A 22,830-nucleotide genomic window follows, 5' to 3' on the forward strand; every position below is an offset into this window, starting at 1 on the left:
CTGCAAAACCAGCCGGAGAGCATGGGCAAAGACTTGGGCAGGTGGTCATGCTAACTCGGCAGTGGGGAGATTAGTCCCTGAGCATCAGCGCCGAGCCCCACGGCAGCTGGAACCCAGCCTGGATGCACTTCTGCTGTGTGGCACTCGTAGCAACAGTGGCTGGGTAGAACATAACCAGTGTCCCTGTGCTTGCTTGTGCAGCCCCATCCACAAATCTACGTCTCCTTTTCCATTGTCAAGGGGGGAAAGGACCCTACTGAGCATAAAAGTGCTGTTTGTTGTGTCTGAGAGGGATCCCTTAGCCTCCTTTTGCTGCCTCTGTGCCCAGCCCTTTCTTTGGACTGCTTATCCAGGGAAAACATGGGATGCGCTATTTGCATCTTCCTTGATTTCCACACTTTGCAGAGGCTCTGAAACTGGGACAGTAGCCTGATAACAGTAATTTTTGCCGGCTTCACATGAGGGAATGGCATCTCTTTACCCCTCTTGGCAGAGAGTAAGGATCCCTGGTGAGGGGATGGGGCCCAGAACTGCCCAAAGAACTCCAAAATATCAGTCTGCTGTTGGCAAGTAGCATCATGCTCCCTATTTACTTGCAAGAAAAAAAATTCCTTTTTTCACAACTTTATAGAATTGTCAGTTATTGCTGATAGATGAGGGTCTGAACGTTTCCAGGTACCTCATTGTTCATCCCACATACAGCTTTGCTGAGCTGGGGGATGTCCTGTCTCCAGAGCCTGAACCCCTGTGTGTTGTGTCTGAAATGTTAGAGTGTCATAAGAAGCATGTTACCTCTGAGTTTGTTTGTTTTTTGATGTTTGTCTGTTTTCAGTTTTTCCTTATTTTCTTAATTATTCATTAAAATAAACTTTTTGAAATTTGGAGAAAAATGTCTTGACAGAAACAAATTTATTTTTTGAGAGAGACACCTGAAAATGTTTCTCCTGTGCTCAAACACTGCACAGAATGGGCAGAATCATGTCAGGGGAATTTCAGAGAAAGACAAGATGATATAGGATGGAAGCCATCTAAACACTACTGGACTGGATATTAATAACCACAGGCATTTAAAGAGATGTTTGAACATTTTCATGAAACAGTCTCAGATAAATTTCTGCTTAGTACAACGTGGCAGCAAGAAAAGATATTAAAACTCCAGGAAAATGTCAGTATTTTATCTCTATAAAAATTGATGATGGGTGTTCATATGCAGTATATCCGGTTTTCTTAATACTGAAACAGATGTAGTCCCAAATATATACATGCTGAAAAATCCTCCTTTTAGAGCCTCAGAGTGACTTCCATTATCTCTTATCAGTTGTGCATCCTGAACAAAGGAAACAGGCCATTTTTTTAGACAATCTCTTTACAGACTACCTCAAGGCCACCCCAATTGTATATGGAATTTGCTTTACTTCCATCTACCATGCCCTGACTCGAGTTTAATTAATCACTTTTAAATTCAAAAACCAACATGCCACCAACTGAAAACCACATCATGATGGGTATTCCTACACAAAGTATTCGTAACTGAATTGTTGCAGCCTTTTGGCCAGCTGAGCTTCACGTGCATCTAACTCGGTAAGCTTTTGGAAACATGTATTTATCTTTTGTCATGTTCTTCACCAAAACCTGTATAGATGCTGTAATAATGTAAAATATTCCACATTGCAAAGCTTATCCTTGCAAAAACTTCAGACTGTAAGTGAATTCTGAAAAATGTCCCCATCCCTTCACGTTTGCAATAGTATGAGTTACTGACCCACATTAGGGGCTACATGATTTTTATTACAGAGGAAGACAAGACTCTTCTGGAGTCCAGCAAGAAGAATTCTGTGTTTATCTATATTGGGCTGACCTCCATCATTGCCCCCCAGCATTAGCAAACTATTTTTGGACTACCAATCACCTTCGTCTGCTAGAGGAGATAAGGCGCCAAGAACTGATTTAGTCCTTTTGTAAGACGACGATGCTCATTTACTCCCCTCCTCCTTCCGCGCTATTCTTTCTTCTTTTTCTCTCCAAGCCCATAACGTCATTCCCGTCAGCCTCATCCAACTGCAGCCCCCTTCCAGCGCCCGCGTTTTCCCCTCGGGGCAGGGGTTTGCCAGAGGAGGCGCCAGCCGGAGCTGCGGCCTACCCCGAGGGCTCACCGGCCCCGCCCACGGCCCCGCGGGGCCTGCCCGGGAACCTCCGCCCGCCTGTTACAAGAACAATGAAAAGGGCCACTGACTGCCTGCGGCCGCCCCTCCTCCCTTCCCACCCTTGGTGCCGCCCTCCCCGCAGCCGTTCCCGGCTGGGCCTGTGGGCCTGCCCCCTGCGGCACGGCCCCCGACGCACGCACCCCCGCTCCCGAGCGCACTGCGCATGCTCAGAGCCGCCCGCGCCGGGGCGGAAGCGCCGCCGTTCGCACCAGCCGCGCTGCGCATGCGCGGGAGGCGGCGGCGGCGCGGCCCTGCGTGGCGGGCAGCGCGCATGCGCGGGGCGCGGCGCGGAGGTTTGAACTGCGGGACGGTTGGAGCCGGGGCTGGCGGGAGGTAACTGGGGCTGTCGCTGTGGCAGCCGGGGGCGCGGTCGGGGGCCATTCGTTCCCCGGGATGGGGAGCTCTTGCTGCCGCTCCTGGGGCCCTGGGGTCGGCGTGCCAGGGCGCGGTGGTGGGGCTGGGCCGGGAGGGCCTCGGCTCCGTGCGGGGCCGCCCGGGGGAGAGCGGCAGCGGGGAGAGTGTGCGTGCGTCGGCTGGCGAGGAGGGAAAGGGGTGTTTGTGCCAAATATCTCCGTGGAGGTGACTAGTGCAGTGCTGGGCTCGCGGGTGGCGACAAGTGGCCTCCCAGCCAGTCTGTTTAGCTCAGCTTTAAGGTCTGGCGGCACTCTCTTCCTCACCAAGCCTTTCTGGTAGAATTCCTGCAAGGCAAAAGACAAAAAAACCCCTCAACAGGTAGAGCAGGTTCTAAGCGATCTGAGAAAGCTGTCGTACCCGAGTGCGGTAACCGAGGGCTGTTAGCTCGGTCTGTTTCCTCAACATCTTACAGTGTGCTGAGGTGATTCAGGATGTAACAAGCAAGATTCCGGAGTGTTTGGGTCCCTCTGCAGTTCTTACATGTCACTCTAGCTCATGTCAACCTGACCATGGTATAGTCGCTCTCGGGAATTTTCACTGGTTTGAAACATCTCAGTTAGTCACTTGCAAAGCATCTTTTGGGAGTTCTGTTGTGCTTGGTGTTGTCTTTTAATACGGAGGGGTGTGTTTGGCCTGAAGTCAGGAGGTTTCGTTTGTAAACATGAAAGCCCTGCGTGCGTATATCAGTATGTGTTTCAGAGTTCTTCACATAGCTAGCCAGAGATTTGCTCTCGGTATGCTGCACAGGGATGTTAGTGACAAACCTATAGCAAAATAGGGATGATTGGAACATCTTAAGGAAGTGAGAGCTGAAGAGGGAATATGAATTGAAGATCATTCTGGTTTATTGTGCTAGGAAAACTGGGAAGCAAAAGATAGGCTCCAGCAATCCAAGGACATGAATGCATACTCTACCAAATCCAGGAAACTGTAGCAAAATTCCACATTTTGTGGGTAAAAGATTGATCCCTCCAGCATATTGAGGAGAAAATGCCACTCTTCACGGTTGTATTTGACCCAGAGCTAGGCAGTTTTGCAGTGTTGGTAGCTCTTGTGCTTCACTTGGAAGTTGAACAAAATTTCACATTTTTTTCAATGCTAGATACTGTCTAGAAAAGCTGCAGAAGAATCTGATTTTGGTAAAATAGGAAAATAAGTGTCGCTATGGTCCTCTAAAATCTGTACATTACCTTGCAGGAAATGATGACCTGTTGACTGATTACCTGTCATATATGATACAAGGAATGAAACTGATAATACACAAAATAAACTTGGAAGAAAATTGATGATTGTGTTTTGCTAACTTTCTGTTTGTTAATTTTTGGATCAAAAGACTAGAAAAGTTTATCAGATAATTTTTTAATTAAAAGGAGTTTGTGTTTTAGTTGTGATTTTTTTCCCCTTTTTAAATGAAAGAATGGAGTTTTGATTCACTGTTATCTGTGCGTCTTCTGAGTATATTGTCTGATCTTTTTGAGGGCTCTAAGTCATTTCCTCAGAAGTTACTCTGTTCTGTTATACAGGATCCCTCTAAAATCTGTTTGTTAAGAAAAGAAATTTTTCTTTTCGTGCAGGGAATCAGCTCTCTGATGTTCTTCAGCCGTTGGAGGTTGATCTATTATCTTGCCCCTTTGTAATGAAGGATTGGAACCCACATGACAAATGAGTAAAATTCTCCAGTCTCAGCTGGGAGTCCGATAAAATGCAGAGTTCTAAGACCCCAAAGCAGCCCCTGCAAGGCCACCAAACTGATCTCTCTGCATGGCGGAAAGGAGGAAGAGTTGACCCTGAAAAAAGTGTCCAGAATCATCAAACTCCTAACAGTCAGGAAAATGACAGACAGCAAGACTCTCTTGAGCAAGCTTTGTGCTACTTTGAGAAAGGTAAGAGCGGTTTTAAAGTTAACTACCTAGGACTGAAAAAAATAACTTAATTCTTAGTAATAATAAAAACATCTAATTTTGTCTGCTGATTTTCCCTCTTTAATGCCTGAGCTCTGTAATATTTCTTTAACATCTGAAAAGGTTTTCCGCTTTCTGTTACTATGTAAAGAACCCTACAAAAAGGAATACATGTAGAGACAGTTCAGAGACGTTTAAAATTATTTGTTTGCAGTTCAGAAGTTTCATCCTTGTGTTTGTCATTTTTTTTTTTTTTTCCTAACTAGTTCAAGACTGTGTTTCACTGAGAAAGAACAGTATTCTGCAGAAACACTTGGCTACTGTGAAAAGCATTGCCCTGCAAAGAGGATTGCCCCCTGAAGGATTTGATGTATTGCTAAACGTGGCACTCAGTGGCAAGTTTGGTAAAGTGCTTTTATACTGCTGGTGTGTCTTCTGTGAATGTCTTTTTCCCCTCTAATCAAACCTACTTGACATAATGTGCTTATGGTGACTTAGGTATTCTTAGGTACTTTAGCATAAAATTGGTCTTTCTGGCATGTTTTAGTGTAGTTTCTGAGTTCATGTTAAAAATAATCACAGTATTTGCTACAGGGGAGTGATATCCATAAAAATATGATGGCTTGTTACAACTATTTCTTTTAAAAGCTTATTTCCTTTGTCCATAATTGCAGGTCTCTGAAAGGCTTAAAGTGTGTCCTTAGCAACCATTGTGTCTTTTCCTTGTTGTAACTGCTGTTTGTGTAGGTTTCTCTTTCCCAAGATCAAAATAGTTGAACTGACATAGTTGTATTAGTGAAACTTCCTAAAATTAAAATGTCATCCTAACAATCAATTCAGCGGTGTCAGTGCAGCTCCTCACACTGCTTTCTTAGAAATAGTGGCCACCATTTATACTTCTAAATAATAAAAAATTCAGTAAAAATACCCCAAACCACTTAAACTTGCCCCTCCCCCCAACCCAAGAGCAACACAGAGGATTCTTTCCTCATTATGCAAGTAGTTTAGTGTTTTTCTTGCTTTAAAATTGCTAGTTTATCTTCAGAACACTAATCTGCTGATGTTTGGCTGACAGTCATATACTCTTGCTGAAGGAACTGATTGGTTAATATTACCAGAAATTTCTGTTACTTCTGGCTGTTTTGCCAAGAGTTCAACGGCTATTTCAGTACTAAAATACTCAATATTCCATTTTCTTTCTTTAAGCTGGAAAAAAATATTTCTCATATTTTTTTGAAGTATAGGTAAGTCACTAACAGATTCTTGTGCACTGTTACTTTAAGCACTGAAGCTCAATAATCTTGTCCGGATGGATTTTGACTTAAGCTGCAAAACAATATCAAAGAACCTGGTACATGAGCACCATCTTTTTTAATATTTTTTGTTTTCTAGCTGATACAGTGAATACTTGTTTACTGAAGAGCCTGGTTCCAGCCTCAGTAATACCAGAAAGTTCTATCATTTCATCTGTGTCTTGGCTATGCATTGGCAAATGCTCAAGCAACATTCAGGTAACTTAAGAAATGTTTACAGTACTTATTGCTTTCTGCACAGAAATGATGAGGACAGATTATTTTCAGGAAGCAAATATCCTGAGGTTTTAATGTGCTTACATGAGTTACTGTCGTTTAGAAAGATTGGCAGACACCCCCATTGCTGGAACGGCAGTGGGATCTGAGGAATACTTATGAAAATTTGCACAGTTCCTACTTGTCTTGTATCTCTGAATTCCTTAGGAATGATATTTCCACCAACATTTCTGTGAAATACTTCAGCTATATCAAGGCATTCTTCACCAACTTCTGCAAGGTGTCCCTTAGGTTCTGTATATCTTGGCTGTGGCAACATGTCTTCGCGGTAGCAAAACAGTCTTGTTTTTCTTCATGTAGTCTGCTCAAAGGTTTACATCGTAGAATCATTTAAGTTGAACTTTTAAGATCGAGTCCAACCATAAGCTTAACACTGCCAAGCTCACCACTAAACCGTGTCCCTAAGCACCACGTCTACACGTCTTTCAAATACCTCCAGGGATGGTGACTCAACCACTTCCCTGGGCAGCCTGTTCCAACGCTTGACAACCCTTTCTGTGAAGAAATTTTTCCCAATATCCTATCTAAACCTTCCCTGGTGCAACTTGAGGCCATTTCCTCTCATCCTATCGCTATCTTGGGATATCTTGCTCCTCTCCCTATCTTGGGAGAAGAGACCGACCCCCACCTTGCTACAACCTCCTCTCAGGTAGCTGTAGAGAGCAACAAGGTCTCCCCTGGGCCTCCTTTTCTCCAGGCTAAACACCCCCAGTTCCCTCAGCTGCTTCTCGTAAGACTTGTGCTCCAGACCCTGCACCAGCTCTGCTGCTCTTCTCTGGACACGCTCCAGCACTTCAATGTCTGTCTTGTAATGAAGGGCCCTTGGATCATATCTGAGGGGTAGCAGATATTCAGAACTGAGCTGCTTTCACCATTCTGATATGGCAGATGGTGCTTTTGCCAGGCTTTCTTCCACAGCTGAATTAGCTACAGATGAACAGTGCAGGGATATCTTGGTTGCCCATGAGAGTGGTATGTATCCTTAATGACTGTGTCTCTTAAATTGGCGAATGACTGGTCTGTCTTGCCTTTGCCCATCACTTAATGTTATGTGGCTTTTTTTCCTGTTTGCAGCTGCTTTTTTTTAAATGGCTGATCACAGTGTTTGACTTCATCGATCACAAGGAACAAATTCATGCCCTCTATGGTTTCTTCTTTTCCTTCCTGCAAGATGAGAAGATGGTAAGGAGAGCTGAAGAATATATGAAATGGACAAAATAAACTTAAATATTCATTAGTAGTATGCATATGAATGCTAGAATTAGTCTGGAATAGCTGTTGGTTAGAGAACATTTTCTGATGGCTGTAATTTCTTTTTTTCATTTTGTGTTCTAAGATTGCTGAATCTAATTAGCATTTAGATTCAGAAACAGGGAAGTACTGTACGATTATTTTAGTTTCAGTGCTGTGGTCTGGTTGTTCAAACATTTTTCTAAGAATTGCTATTCTGCTTCAGAGTGACAGTATATTCTCTCTAAATTCCCAAGATTAACTATGATACTGCAGTCTCTGGGGTTGCCTTTGATGCCAGACAATCAGCAAGTAAAGTCTCCCACTCCTGGGGAGAAACTGACTTGCATACCTTGGGAAAAAAAAAAAAACCAACTTTTAGGGCAACGTTTATTTAAAGGTGAGAAACTAAATGCTCTTCTAATTAATTGATTTGAAATGTAGCTTAAATGAGAACAAGCAATCAGGAGATTCCTGCTATATGGCAGCTGTAAAATCCAGGTGCTGGAATGTTGAAGTGTTTGGATTCAGTTTGTATTAAGATGATCTTGGCGGTCATTGCGGTTAAAACTTTTAAAGTTGCCAAAGTTCTATTTCTTGCAATGTTTTTAATGGTTTTAGGTTAACATTAGTTGTAATGTTTTCATAAAACTGGATTTAAGTTATTGTTTAAAAATAGCATTTTCAGGCATGATGGGCTAATTGTAAGTGCACCAGAGTTTGTATGAAACCGATTAAAGACCCTTATGACCTCAACTGTAGTTAGAAGGTCTAAAAAATTATTTTGATTCAAAGGTGCCTTTCTGTTTGAAAAGGTAATTTTACTTTCATTGCTGACTCCCAAAATATCTAGTTTTCCAAAAATCAAGATCCAAGCTCACTGTGTAGCTTGATTACTATAGGGCATGCTTGTAGAGCAGATAATGTTTCTAAATAAAACTGACATATGTGACATGTAAAAAACCATGCTGCCTTCCAAGGGAAGTAGGGTATGCTCTGCCCCAGTGGGCACGCAGAGATGACTTGAGGCAGCCAACCAAATGGAACAGCATTAGCTTGTGAAGCCTATCCTGGATAACAGTCTGCACCAGCAGGATAGTTCATTGCTGCCTCTTCTTTGCAGTGCCCCTATGTCTGCCACCTGCTCTACCTGCTGACCAGGAAAGAAAATGGTGAGTCTATCCAATGGTGTTATGTGGAATACTATTTTGTTTCTTATTGTGTTTGCTGGCATTGTCTTTTCTTCCAATGGACCTAATACAATGACTAGCCAATATATTGCTTTTAAGGCAATTAAGCATGAGTAGTAGTTAAGCCTGATTTGTTTAACACTTTCTGAATTGGAAACCTGCCTATTAGCCTAGAAATAAGTCTGATTCATTCTGCTTGCTTTGCAGAATCACTGGTATAGTAAAAGGGATATTGCATTTTTTGCTTAAATGTCTGATACAGTGGTTTTTAAATCCATCATGTTCATAATTTTATTTCCAGTCAGGCCTTTTCGGATTAGGAGACTGCTTGACCTCCAAACAAAAATGGTGAGTTTATTTCAAATCTTGTGGAGTTTGAACTGTGGTTAATAATGCAATTTGTAAAACTAATGTCCTTACAGGATAGAGTGGCTGGTGTCTCAGGACAGGGTTAGACTTGGAATTGGAGGTTGAAGTCTTTGTAGCATCAGGGCTTGTCTGTCTTGCTTATGCATCCCTCATTTTCATTTGTGTTTTGTGAGCACATGAAATGGCGTGCACAAAACTGTAAGTTTTATAGCTAGATGTTGTAAAATATCTGAAGCAAGGGGCAGCTTCACTGATCTATTACCATCTTCAATTTTCTATTCCTCTTCCTTTTTTAAGTGGTATAAAAATGATTGAGAAATATAAGATTGTAGAGGATCTTGCTCCCTTTTTTGTAAGAAAGAACTAGCTGTAGTAACATGGTTTTGGATCATTTAGACAGCAGAAGACTGTTTTTTATAGTTTTGATTAAATTCCTTTTTATTAGGTATGACTGCAGAAAGTTTCTTCTTCAATCCCTGTATTTCATTGGCACAGATTCTGTACTTACTTTCATTTTCAGTTGTTCATCTATGGTTAGTTACCGATATGTAGCTTTAGAAAGCTTTTAGTGATCACTGGGCTGTTTTTTTTTTCTTCTAGAAGACAGTATTCAGTTTCTACATTGAAAACATATCCCACATGTTTTTTCTCTTGTTCTGCTATTTGACAGGGAATGCAGTCTCATCTGCAGGCTCTACTATCACTTTACAAACTCTTCTGTCCTGAGCTTGTGACCATAACCCTTCCTGGGAAAATGAAGGTAAGGAATTAGATTTAATCTATTTGGAACCAGTACTTATGACATTATTTGTACTGAGCTTTACATTTATCTATTGCATAATTTGGTAATGAAGATTAATTGTATTTTCTCTTTTCACTGAGTAAAATCAGGTTTAGATGAGGATTCCTTGCCTTCGATTTTGTTTTGTCTTCAGCACAATGAGACAATTTGTAATGAAACGGCATCTACCTTTATCCTTATGAGGAGGACTAATCCTCCATTTGGTGTTCTTGCTGGTTTTGACTTGTTTCACACAACGTTAAGTTCTTCAGGTACTAAACTGTCCTGCAGATGGGTCGGGGCAATCCTGTGCAGAAATCCAGGCTGGGCAATGAGTGGATTGAGAGCAGCCCCAAGGAGAAGGACTTGGGGGTATTAGTGGATGGAAAACTGACTGTGAGCCAGCAATGTGCACTCACAGCCCAGAAAGCCAACCGTGTCCTGGGCTGCATCAGGAGAAGTGTGGCCAACAGGTACAGGGAGGGGATTCTCCCCTTTGTTCCGCTCTCATGAAACTCCCCCTGCAGGGCTGTGTCCAGCTCCGGGGGCTCCAACATCAGAAGGACACGGACCTGCTTGAGCGGGGCCAGAGGAGGCCACAAAGATGCTGGGGGGGCTGGAGCACCCCCCTGTGAGGACAGGCTGAGAGAGTTGGGGGGTTCAGCTGGAGAAGAGAAGGCTCCGGGGAGAGCTTAGAGTGGCCTCACAGGACTGAAAGGGGCTACAGGAAAGGGGGGAGGGACTCTTGATCAGGGAGTGTAGGGACAGGATGAGGGGTAACAGTTTTAAAGTGCAAGAGGGCAGATTTCAATTAGATATAAATAAGAAATTCTTTACTGTGAGGGTGTTGAGACACTGAAATAGGTTGCCCAGAAAAGTTGTGGCTTTCCCCTCCCTGAAAGTGTTGAAAAGGTCTAGTGAAAGGTGTCCCTGCCCACAGCAGGGATGTTGAAGCTAGATGATCTTAAGATCCTTTCAATCCAAACCATTCTATGATTTGTACAAGGCATTGTCCAAATTGCTGACTTTCTCAAACACAAATAACAATGGAAGTCAGGATCTTCCCACTTGGAAAGTCTGTGTCGTAGAAGGCGGGAAAAAATGTGGTAAGCTGATTTGTTAGAGCTTCAAGATAACAGCAAAAAATATTACTCAGCTTTTAGAGGGGCCTATGTGTATGCTTAGCCCTTTGACTGAGTAGAATATATGTAGCAGAAACTGAAAATAGCAGTAGGCGAGACCTAAATTCTGCAACAAATTTTCTTTCAGTATTTCAGTGGGATAGATTTAGCGTTTGGTTTTGGTTTGGGTTTTTTAGAAAAGAATTTATATGTAGGCAAGTTGTGTTTATAAAAGAAAATTTGTTTTTATTCAGTCTGTTTTATGTACTTAGCTTTATAAATTCATAGTTTGCATTGTGCTGCATAGTCGGCTGTTGGAGAATTAAAATTTTTTGGTTTGTTGACTGTTTTTATGAACATGCTGTGTTAACTTGTATAATAAATGCTTGATTACTTAGAACCAAAACAATGTGAATGCTTTTGCGATGGCTTAGCACTTGACTGGAATTTAAAGACTGATTGAAACTCAAGCGACAATAAGTTTTGTGCAGAAAAGGTGTTGGGTTCATTTTCCAGATGTTTTTTTTTAAGCTGTAGTATCTACATTAATTAGAACAATGAGTAATCAAATTATTAGTTTGGGTATCACTGATGCTGAATTTGGGAAGTTTTCCTTGGAACTTGCGTAAGCATACCTTGGTCATATTTTATTTTAAATGTATACTTAGGATTTACTGTATGAATTGATGACTGATCTGAATGAGGATTATAAATCAGAAGTGTCGGAGATCTCTTCTGAAAAACTGAATATCATTTTGGAAGAAAATAAAAGCATAACTATTCAATTATTGTCAAAAGGAATGAAACTGAGGAATGACAAGAGTTCTGTGCTGTGAAAACCCAGCCTCTTAGTCTGTCAGGCAGAGTTGAGTGTATATACACCATTGTGGTGACACTTATCAGAATAGAAACTGATCTCTCTGTCACTTTGTCTTAGTTTGGCTTCTCCCATAGATGTCTGGTTTATGTTTTCAGACTTACTTCAAGAATTGCGAGGGCCCATGGAAAGCAGCAATCAATTCAATCAGGCGAAGAAGCCAGAGCAACTCTCCACTGTCCCAGCCGCTGTTTTTAGGCACAGCTCAACCTCAGTCACGAAAAAGGGTAGGTTATGGGCCTGAAATAGACCCTAGAAGGGGCCAAGTAGCTGGTTTTGTTATGAATATTGGCAAATAATGGGACTTGGACTTTATTTCAGCACCGGGTGAACTAGCTATACAGAAATGCAGCATTCCCATTATAATGAAAGCATGGATACCTTTTCTGCAAAACATGGTCTTTATGGGAACACTAGTCACAAGTGCGCTTCATTGCATTGCAAACAGTCATTGCTGTTTGTGTTTCTTTTCTACAGAAATGGAATACGCAGTTGTTAATACCTGCAAGCAGTACAAACAGAAATATTTTAGAACAGAACAGGGAAAAGAACCTTATTGACTTGTACAGTACAAATAAGTCTTTTCCAGTGGAGCAGCTGCAGACCTTTCCTCAGCTCCTACAAAATATCCACCGTCTAGAGGTGAGTTTCAAAAAGGTCTCGGTAAACTCACTGAGTGTTTCTGAGAGATCAAAGGATATTCCTCAATGCCCTGCTTATATGTGAATAGTGTGTGAGCATCTAGTCCTACCTGAGGGTGATGAATGAGTCCTGGAGATGGTCTTGTTGCCAGTAAAAGGATTGAACAGCTCTGATAGAATGAGATTCTCTGGCAATTTGCTGATGTAAATACTGAATAACTATTTTTCTATTGATTTCTCTTGCAGTTTCCTTCCCAGATGGGTTCTGTGCTAACAAACCCTTTATTGCTTCACTACATGAATTGCATCAAAGATGAATCTGTTTACCTGAGGCTCAATTACTGGACAGGCCAGACTCTTCAGGAGGGTAGGAACTTGGTATTCTCTTGTGTGGTAGGGGGGTAAAGGATGTCTGAGGCTTTTCACCTTTCAATAATGGTACTTGTCTATTCAGATTTATAGTGATAATCACGTAGTGTTAAAAGAACTACTGGAGGAGAACTGAATTCTGTTTCTGATTGTGCTTATTTTTGCTGTGCTCACATTCAAATACAGTATTCTCTCCTGTTTAGAATGCCCTTGGTGTGTGGCTGATAACCAGTATGAAGATGAATTCAAGGACTTCCTAGAAACTGTCTACAAGGCACAGTGTTTCTTGCAGGTAAGTGCCTGCTTTGTGAAATCACGGGTTTCATGAAGTCTTCCTGTAAAGTACTCTTGAGACTTACCTGTTTCATGTAGTATCTCTGACAAGTGACAGTGTCTCAAGTAATAAAAATAGATATTCCTATAGCAAGTCAGTATTCTGAAGATGGCCTTGTTTTCTGCAGGAAAGATAATTTGAGAATGAGATTGAGAATGACAATTTGAATGTGCTGATGAATTGTATGGCAGGAGGGGAGGTGTAAGCCTCTTCCTTTCTCCAGGATGAAGTGAGCATGGCAAGGTGCAGGCATATGCGATGAGTTTTTGAATGTTCATCATCTGCTTTGTAGGAAGGATTTTCTTCCTGTGAAGAGTTTCTGTATAAGAGCCTTCCTCTCTGGGATGGCGTCTCCTGCCGATCACAAATCCTCAGACTTGTGAGCTGGATCCCCCTCAGCAGCTTCTCTGGTATGTGTTGCAGATCCTTGGTTGAGGCTGCACAGTGATCTTTGGAGATAGAATTTGTGCACAGATATCATACTGCTTTCTCATTTGTTTCAGAAATGAAGTCACATCTCTACGATCCCCTGGCACAGCTCTTTTTTACATCGTCTCTTTACTTTAAGGTAATTTAAGTGAGTATAGTGGCTGTTTACTTCTAGTTGGTATTGCTGTCTGCCCTTGTGTCAAGTGTAGCAGTCTGAGGGATTGTATAGAGAATTTCTTTTGGGGAAGTCTGTCCCCAAATGAGAGTAAAATACATAGTTACAACATAACTTCTTTGGGAACTGGAATGCCTTTAAGATATTTTCTTTTTTGACTGAAATTAAACTGGGGCACTGGAAATAAAAAGAACTGATAGTACACAAGACAATAGCTGTTTTTTTAATTGCGGTTTTAACTCAGTATTTGAAACATGCATTTTCCAGGAAAAGCTGTGTAATGCATACATTCAGTTCAAGGGGACATGCAATTATCTCACTGCTCTTTGTGGTCCTGAGAAACTCTTGATGTCTCTCCTTGTATATGTCAATTTTCATGTCACTTTTTGTTTAGTATTATTCACTTATGTAAATTGTCATAAATCTGTTTCATTTTTCCTCCTGCAGTGCAGTGTTCTTGAGAGCCTGAAAGAGCTGTTGCAGAACTGGTTAAATTGGCATGTGATTCATCTGGATTCAGCGTGTGACTCTCAAGTCTGTTCTTTGTAAGTTTGTCTGAAATAAATGTTATGCAGTGGTCTGTGCATTGTTTTCTAGTGTAGATATATATTCTAGCCCTATTACCTACTATAAAGACTGACTAGAAGATTAATAATGCTGTAATGTTTCTGCTACATTGTAAGCTACCTCATCGATTCTTTCTTTCTGTTTCTTTGAAAGTGTTTCTATTGACACTGAAAATCGAAACATTCCAAAGTCAAACTCCTTGTAACACTGATAGCTGGGTCACATTTGTAATAATGTTGGTAACGTATTACTGGGTATATGGAAGAACAAATGCATGCTGCTGAGTGCTTGGTGGGGCAGAAGGATAGATTTCTGTTTCACCACTTTTCCTTTTTACCGTTTCCCAGGAGGTGTATATACTAATGTTATGTCATGTCATTGCTGCAGGAATACCACCCTTTCTGGACTAGTGAATATGGTGGCTGAACTGATCCAATTTGTTGGGTGGATCTCTACTGTAGCATTACGTTTGGAAAACAATACTACTTTCCTGCTGTACTTCATCCTGGATTTCTATGAGACTGTATGTATCCCATTCGTCTTTCAAAATCCCAGTACTCTAAGGCTGTTTGCATTTTTTAAGCTAGAGCATCAAAACAATTTCCTCATTATAGTTTACAGCACTTTGTGATTAAATGTAAGAATCTTCCAAATACTTGGTAGACCTACAGGTGATAACTGCTGCTGTTGCATCCATAGGCATATCTAAATATGCTTCTAGAAAGTGGTTGCTCTTAAGTCAGAGGTGAACTGTGGAAGGGGAAGTAACAATATGGCATAACATGTTTTTTCACTGCTAGTTTAGAGAAAATAACAATATTCAGTTCAATTTCAAATAACATATCCTTAAATGTTCCCTTAAAAAAATGCATTTTTTTCCCTAGTTTATACTGTAGACAAACTAAACAGCATCGCATAGGCCTAAGCCTATTCTCTGGCTTCCTCACATCCTCTCTGCAGATGTGCTTACTGCCATGTGATCTTCAGCCATGCTGTTGTTGCTTCTACAGTTTGGATAAAATTGTGAAGATTTGAAAAAACAATGGTAGTTCTGGGATCTACTTGTAATTAAAATGTTCATTAAAAATGCACAAATCTAATTGGCAACAACATTTGCATAAGAGTGTTTTTAAGTAAATGCTCATTTTATGGGAATATACAGAGGATCATGCACCCTTCAATATATGATTATTGGTGCTCTAGCGGACAACTAGGATTATGTATTCAGAACTCCAGAGATTTCTAAAATCATGCAGCTGAGATATTAAGTAAAGTCTAGGTTTCTGAAAATATCAGTAATTCAGTTATGTACAAATATATACCTTACATGGTATAGCTGTACTGAGGGCAAGAGGAAAGGTGAATGTCTGGCAAACAATCTTTAGTGAAAGGTCTGTTATGAGATTAGGGAAAGGATTCCTAAAACAGTTGCTGTGCCTAACTTAACAAAATGTAAAACATTCCTCTTCAGGATGGCAGGCTGTTACAGCTTAATTGTTTGTAGTCAGAGTTACTCTAGTAACTAGATATGCGTATTCCTAGACCACTACTCTTCTGAGAATGCTCTTCAGGAAGGTGTGTGTCATGCCTTTGGGAACAGCTACTGTGGCTAGGCCACAGAGGACAGTAATGTCTTAAGTTACAGCAATATTGATTTCAATTATTTATCCATACTTTAAGACTGTCATTGTAGTTGAAGATCTTTCTAAATCTGCAGAAATTTTAAAATGTCTCTTTTACTTGAAACTCAACCTTAAATTCTAAACGTGAGTCTGATAATAAACCCATGTTTTATGGCCATATCATCTTTTCTTAGAGCAAAGCTTTATTGTGTGCTCATGCAGTTCCAGTAAGGCCAAATGGAAAGATTTAATTTCCCACTTGGAAGAGATGTGTGGTCTGTTTGGCGCAAGGTCAGGTCTAGCTCAATCCCAGCTACATATGTCAGAATGATCTAAAAGATCAGAAACAAAAGGCTTCTGCTTTTTTACGAGGACCTGAATAGATTTGACTCTTAAGTAACCGTGTCAAAACATATGGTACACATAAATGGCTGAAGCAGAGACTGAGATGTGAACTGGTGAATATGTCTCATTCCGAGAAGAAAATAAATAGAATTACTTCACCCTGGCCTTTCCTCCTAGGTGAAGTTGATGGAGCTGGCTGGAATGCGGTGTCATGTTCTTTTTTGCTCTTAGATGCTTTGGGGTTTGTTAATGGCAGTAATAATCTTCCTGGATTCATTCTTGCAGGTGTGTGACACGTATCTGAGGCACAGTCTGCCTTTGCTGATAATGCCTCCTGCTGGAGTCTTCTACCCAGCGCTTCTCAGCATGGATTCTGTCAGCCTGAATCAGCTCTGCTACATTATGTATAGGTACTACAAATGGTGTGGGCTGTAGGGACTCCTTGTCTTCTCTTTCAGTCTTTTGGAAATGAAATTACTTTGGTGTAAAATCTGAAGTCTACTTTTTCTTACCATGCAAGGCAAAGGTGAAAGTTCCAGCTGTGCCCAGCTTTCATAACAAGATTTTATAGCTGTAGTTCCTAATCTCTTTTTTTTTCAGTGTTATGCAAAATAACAGGTTTTGGAGCTCTTTCCTAGGATTATTTCCATACGTTTGATATGTGAAGGAAGGAGTTCCCATATTGTTTTTAGAGAACTTAAGTCAGCCAGCTGGAATCACTAGTAGTTAACTATACAACTTCTCACCCCTGTGCTCTGACCACTAGATTCGAGCATTTCCTTGCCACCTCCAGACTGTGGGAATTTGGAATGCCTTGTGCTGCCTCCAGGTCCAAAGACAGCACTGTTTAGCTCTCTGCAGGATCCACGAACATGGCTGCTGTTCTTGGCCTTGTTAGTTCCAGTGGTTGCATCTGAGGAGAGTAGCCAATTGCTGACAGCTGGCACAGGGCTCTCCATGTGGCTTTTTCTCTAAGGACTCTGCAGGGTAATTAACATGACAGGACGGTCTCTGGGAAATAAGAGATGCTAGTGCTTATTATATAGAACAACTGTCAAGTTGCATTACTTCCAGTGGTTTCTGTTTCTCTGCTTAGTGAATGAAAGTCTCCTTTCTTAAAAATACACTGCATTTTTCTGCCAATTTTAAGGCTGTATGTCGATTCTTGTGTATTGCCTTTATGAATGTGACTTTGCCAGGCAAACTGGTCATGTCTTAATCATTTAAAAGATTGATATGGTCAGGTGTCTCCCTGCTCTGCCTGGAAAGGGTAGGTCTATGCCAAGTGATAAGGTCTCTTTGAACTCTTTCTCATGTCTCTCTTGAGTAACCGGTAAAGTTTGAGGATCTCTCTTGTGGAAAAAATAAACTTCCTTAATATATTCCTCCAGCTTTTTTTCCAGCTCTGGTAGGTAGTAAAAATTAATATTTTTTTTATTTATTTTATTTTTTTTTTTTCAGGTATCGAACCAACTTGGTGGCTGCAAAAGAAAATGAGCAGAGTAAAAAGGTATTGTGGATAGATCTGTGTGATAGAATGGACCTTAGCAAGGAATTGGGTTGAATGGAGGGGAGGGGTTCAGATGTCATGCTTTTAAGGACTGGAGGGATCACACAACTGCTTTGAGGATGCTATTTGATTTGTTTTCATGTCCCTCAGAAAATACTGCAATTCAAGTTCAGTAGCCAGACATACCAAGAGTACAACCAGTACATAACAGCTATGGTGGGTTGTCTGTGGACATCCACTGCATTCCAGAACGATACTCACCCTCAAGGTCTTCGTATGGATGAGGAACTGCTGAAGAAAACCGCAGTGCAGGAGTTCAAATCCAGCTTTAACATTGTCTACCATCCAGCCATGATGGGCTATGCTGTCCTCTTCTTGCAGCAGGTAATGAGGTGGGCCAACATTTGGGCCCTTGGCAGCAGCAGATGTTCTGCCTTGACAGTTTCTCTAGAGACGTGTCGGCTGTACTGGGTGACTTGTAGAGTCAGCTGAGCTCTAGTGTCAGATCAGTGGTACAATTTGAATAGGCTTTGTTTGCATGGTATGAAAGCATGAATGTAACAGTTTTAGTTGTACTTACGATCATTTTGAGGCTAGAACTAAAATAGCTGAATAATGAAATAATTTACTAATTCAGTAAAAGCTTCCCAATAGTCTTGACTCCAGAAAGTCCAGAAATATGTAGTTAAATTGTATACAGGTGTGCATGGTAGAACTTTTTAGCAGTGTTTTCTGGCTTTTGCAGTAGCTTTTTAGAATGGCTTATTAAAAAAGAAATACAAGTAGCTACTTCAAGTACAGAAGTAAGAATATACGGTGCTGTCTTGTGTTGACTGATAGGAGTTCTGCTAGTAGTTGTCTTGAATTCCAGGTGCTATCACGTGTTCAAAGCAGCTACTGAATAATGGAGGGAGCAACTTGCCAGAGTTGTTGTTCCAAGATACGCATGCTGCTCTGAGAAATCAGGTTTTGTAGGCTGTCCAAGAGGTGCACAAAGATGCTGTGCTGTTGGAGGAATGCTGGCAGGCTGAAGCTGTGCGTAGGTGTGGCTCCTGGAATGGAGCAAGATAAACCTGAGGTGAAAGTGAAAGCAATGAATGCTGCTTAGGAAGACTTCACACATTTGTCTTCATTTATATACTGTGTCCTGAATCGAGGTAGTTTGTCTCTTACTGCTGATTAAAACCAAGTTTTGTCTTTCCCAGAGAGGCTATATTATTTTTGTTATATACAACTTCTTTTTCCTTGGTCTTTCTCCTGTTGTAGCAGGATTAGTTTTTCATATCTTTTGTCTAGATCCTTACCCTTCTGAGGCTTCCTGATTCTTCTTTGTAGCTTTTGTAAGTTAAAAAAAAAAAAAAAAACAAACTAAAAAACAACCCCCAGAAAAACAGACCAAAACCTTCTGGTGGAGAATTTTTGCATTCTTCTTGCTGCAGAACCAAAAAAGAGATTTTGCTTAGCAGCTGTCACAGATGTGTTTTAAGACAGGAAAAAATATTTAGCTGCAGTGCCATCTTAAACACTTCAGTGCTGAGCACCAGAGGGCACTGCTCTGCAGCACACTCAGAGACATACTTTTTATCTAACTTGATACTGTTTTTATTTCCTCTTCTTAAGGCTTGGCCAGATGATACCACCTTCAACTTCAGTTTAATTAAGGTAAGATTTAGTGAAGTGAAAACAGACAATTTTCAGCAGTTATGTAGAAGAGGATGAGGTGATAACATTCACCAAGTCCACAAATGGTCTATAAGAAATTTTGAAAGGGGAAAATTCCAGTTTTAGATTTTGGTTCAGTCTCTTAACATGAGGAAATCAACATTTGAGAAGTTATATATCTAGCCATCTGTGGGTAGAGGTCTGAGATTTTTATATATTTCTTCCATGAGTCAGTGCAGTATCAGCACATGAGGTTGTCTGTTGTTCTCTTCAGGCTCCAGAAAAAGTTATATTTTTGGTGTACTCAAAGCAGAATTGCTGTTATCCGTGAACTTAATATTACATTTCTGAGATGGATACATAGCTTTGTCATAGCTCCGAACAGGGTTCCTCCACTGAGCAAGTACAGTGTCAGTTTGTTTTCTTTCCTGTATCACAGTGTACTTCAAACCTGATCTGGAGCAATCACCATTAGTGATGGAAGGAACATTTTAATATCCATGTTCATTTGATTCTTGACATCCTCACTGTTGATCCAATAGACTTTGACCTTTTTAGAACTGGGATTTATGAACATCTTATGTATTAAAAAAAAAATCATGATTTGTAATGTTCAAGCTAAGACTGTGTCATACATAAGTGAAAAGTTTGGGCATTTGGGAACAGGACATGACCTGTGTACCTGTGAATATTTACAGACTAGGATGGATGTTGTCTGACTGTGGAAGGTGATATTTTCAGACTGGCCCTAGAGAGACAAAGTTATGTCCTGCACATCTGATTATTCTTTCTGTTTTTATAGGGAAAGAAGTGGAACTGGTATCTGGAATATCTTTATGCGCAGGGATTAAAGGGCCTGAAGCTCTTCATTGAAAGCAGCATCAATCGTGTTTCCCAGGCCTCTCACAGTAAAGCAGGGAATACACAAGAGTGACCCTGGGACTCACTGGAGCCTTTTTATCATCAGGAAGAGGAAAGACAGTATAAGGGACTGTCACTAATTCTTCCTTCCTCAGAGGCAGTTTGCATTTTTGTACTGACATCTATTTTAGGAGAGTGAAGACATAGAAGGAATGCTTAGGCTGGCTTGGTTCACTAACACTGAACCCCATCTTGACCCTGCTGAACTTTCTGGTCTGAAGCTGCTGAGCTCACATGTTACGTATCATCCACATTTTTCTCTGTTGGAGTATCTGCTTTGATGGAGAAACAAACATCTACCATCTCAAAACTGCAGTGAGCAGTGCTGCTTCATTTATAAGTAATGTTGATCCCTGACCTGCTTTGCCTTCCTTGACAGCAGGTGATGAGAAACAATGGAGTCAGCTCTTCAGGGATACTGTATGTGTACTTGATTGGAGCACTACGAGTTTCCCACTTCTCTGTGGCACTTTGTATATACTGGCTTTTAACAGGCTGACCAAACTGACTTTCCTGAACTTCATTTTCATTATGAAGCTTCCAAAAGAGGCTTTTTGCTAACATTGCTTATAATGTTGCTCAGTTGATGGTTTATTGATGATTTGAGCACTTGAACAATGTTGCCACCAGCTCACTATTTTCTGTTGATAAGTGCAAATGTAGCTTTCCTTTTTTTGTTTTTAGTTCTGTATGTGTTGTATATTATACGTGTACATATATATAATTTATATTCTGTACAATGTTTCCAACATGCCATTTTGAAGGAACTCTGCTACAAAATGTATCTTCTCCTGTCATTTCATTTTAACTCTGAGTAGAAGTTGGGAGAAGCTGACCTCGTGTCTCCAAAGTTTGAGTGAACTTTATTTTACTGCTGTAAAACAAGGTTGCCATCAAGTGAAAGATGGGTCAAGTATGCTGAATTTTGCATTGTGAATCTATACTTGGATTCAGTAAAGGAATTGGTCCCGAGAGTGATTCTAGAGCCACTAAGGATGTGTTTGGTTTCTTCATCCTCTGAAAATCAGACTAGCTTTAGGTTGAGTACCATACTGCTTGGCTCAAATAGGGGTTCTGGTTAATATGTGTATATGTATTTATATGTGTGTATAAATTCTCTCCAGAGGATAAGGAAATCTGTCACTGAAAGAGAGATTTCCAGAGGGATCTGCTTATTGTCCCTTCTCATCTGGCTGTGTTATTCCAGCTAGTATAAGTGCTGCTTGCTAATTTCTGTCAAGAGAAACAGATCTTCAGAAATCCTGATTATATTTTCTCAACAGGGGAAACTCCACAAATTACAAATTCCTCCAAGTGGATGTTTCCAGATGTGACCCTGCCATACAGCCAGTTACCTCCCTTAAAGGCTGGTACTGTTGCTTTGAACCAGCTCAGCTTGTTGGCTGGCTGGCAGCCCCGGTCATCTTGTTGCCTTGTTGTTTGAGTCAAAGGCTGCAGCTGAGGATCTGAGAAGAGCTCTGTACCTCCATAGTTGTTTTTATAATTTTTCTATGAAGCTACCTTTGGAAAGATGTTGGAAAGCCTGTGTATTGCATTCCTTAAGGAGAACTTAATCCTTAGCTTTTTTCCTTGTGCCATACAGTTGTCTTCAGACGATGACCGGACTTGCGCTTCCGTATAGGTGCACTGGGATTCAGTACAGGAGTAGAGCTGGAGGGATTGACAGCCCTAGGAAAAGGTGAGGTGAAGACACGGACCCAGTTATAGATCTGTGTGTGGTAGGCTTATTCAGTAGGGAAAGAAGCAAATACAGAACATCTCAAAGCAACATTTAGTTTTAGCCAGGAAGACAGACTTCATGTTACTTGGGAGCTGTTTAGAGTTTATGTGGAAGGAGCAGAAATCTGTAGCATTCCCGTCAGACTCCAAGGTGCTGCCAGAGGCTTCATTTCAGTTGGGAAAGGTGCCTAGATTCTTAAAAGTGTGTGTGATGTATGTCAGTGTATTTAGAGGCTTACAGCAGAATCCTTTAGGATATATTGAATGTCATATAGTTATTGATCCCTGAGATCAGTTTTCCCTGAGGTTGGTGATTGAGAAAACACAGAATCCCATTACGAAAGACTTGTTGCAGCATCACAGGTCTTTTATTATGCCCTGTGTTATAAAAGTCTTTAAACAAATTGTGTAACATTTTGTCATTCAAGTGCACGGGCTGGATGCTTAGAGGTGCAGAAATAAAGTAACGGCAGATACCTTTCCGTTAATGTCAGCTTTGGTCAAGATGGCTGTTTAAAATCCTTCCTGTGCAGCAGTGATGTGCCTAGTATTGCTGGGCACTTTGAGAGTACTTTTAGCCTCTTTGTATGCCTTGGTAGTTATTCTTTCACATTGAAACATTTTTTTATGACTACTAATATTCCACTTGAATGGAAGAATGGTCCTTTTAAGGAAGAATGTGCTGCTGTACCTCTTCCTCCCCTCCCTCTACCCACTTGCCCTTTACCATCTAATCACTGTGGTAAATTTTGTTGACCAGTTTCTACTGCAAGCATATGCTCAAAGACTTCTCTGACCATAGCATCTGCTCTGAGGACTAAAATGGAGATAAAGACCAT

At 41.0% G+C, this 22,830-nt stretch overlaps 1 protein-coding gene across 1 annotated transcript; it reads left to right on the forward strand.

Annotated features, from left to right (window-relative positions):
* The first annotated feature begins 1,356 nt into the window (after nucleotides 1-1,356).
* Nucleotides 1,357-21,217, forward strand: CENPI (centromere protein I). Its single transcript, XM_074915126.1, has 21 exons — nucleotides 1,357-1,581; nucleotides 4,193-4,501; nucleotides 4,786-4,923; nucleotides 5,912-6,030; nucleotides 7,183-7,290; nucleotides 8,462-8,510; nucleotides 8,830-8,876; nucleotides 9,568-9,657; nucleotides 11,775-11,903; nucleotides 12,154-12,318; nucleotides 12,564-12,684; nucleotides 12,890-12,978; nucleotides 13,313-13,430; nucleotides 13,524-13,588; nucleotides 14,072-14,169; nucleotides 14,579-14,714; nucleotides 16,444-16,568; nucleotides 17,620-17,668; nucleotides 17,819-18,052; nucleotides 19,289-19,330; nucleotides 20,133-21,217. The coding sequence occupies exons 2-21, from the start codon at nucleotides 4,321-4,323 to the stop codon at nucleotides 20,262-20,264; spliced, it is 2,235 nt and encodes a 744-aa protein (XP_074771227.1). The 5' UTR covers nucleotides 1,357-1,581; nucleotides 4,193-4,320; the 3' UTR covers nucleotides 20,265-21,217.
* Nucleotides 21,218-22,830: the final 1,613 nt, after the last annotated feature.

Source organism: Athene noctua, chromosome 11, assembly GCF_965140245.1.
Source record: "Athene noctua chromosome 11, bAthNoc1.hap1.1, whole genome shotgun sequence".
NCBI lineage: Eukaryota > Metazoa > Chordata > Aves > Strigiformes > Strigidae > Athene > Athene noctua.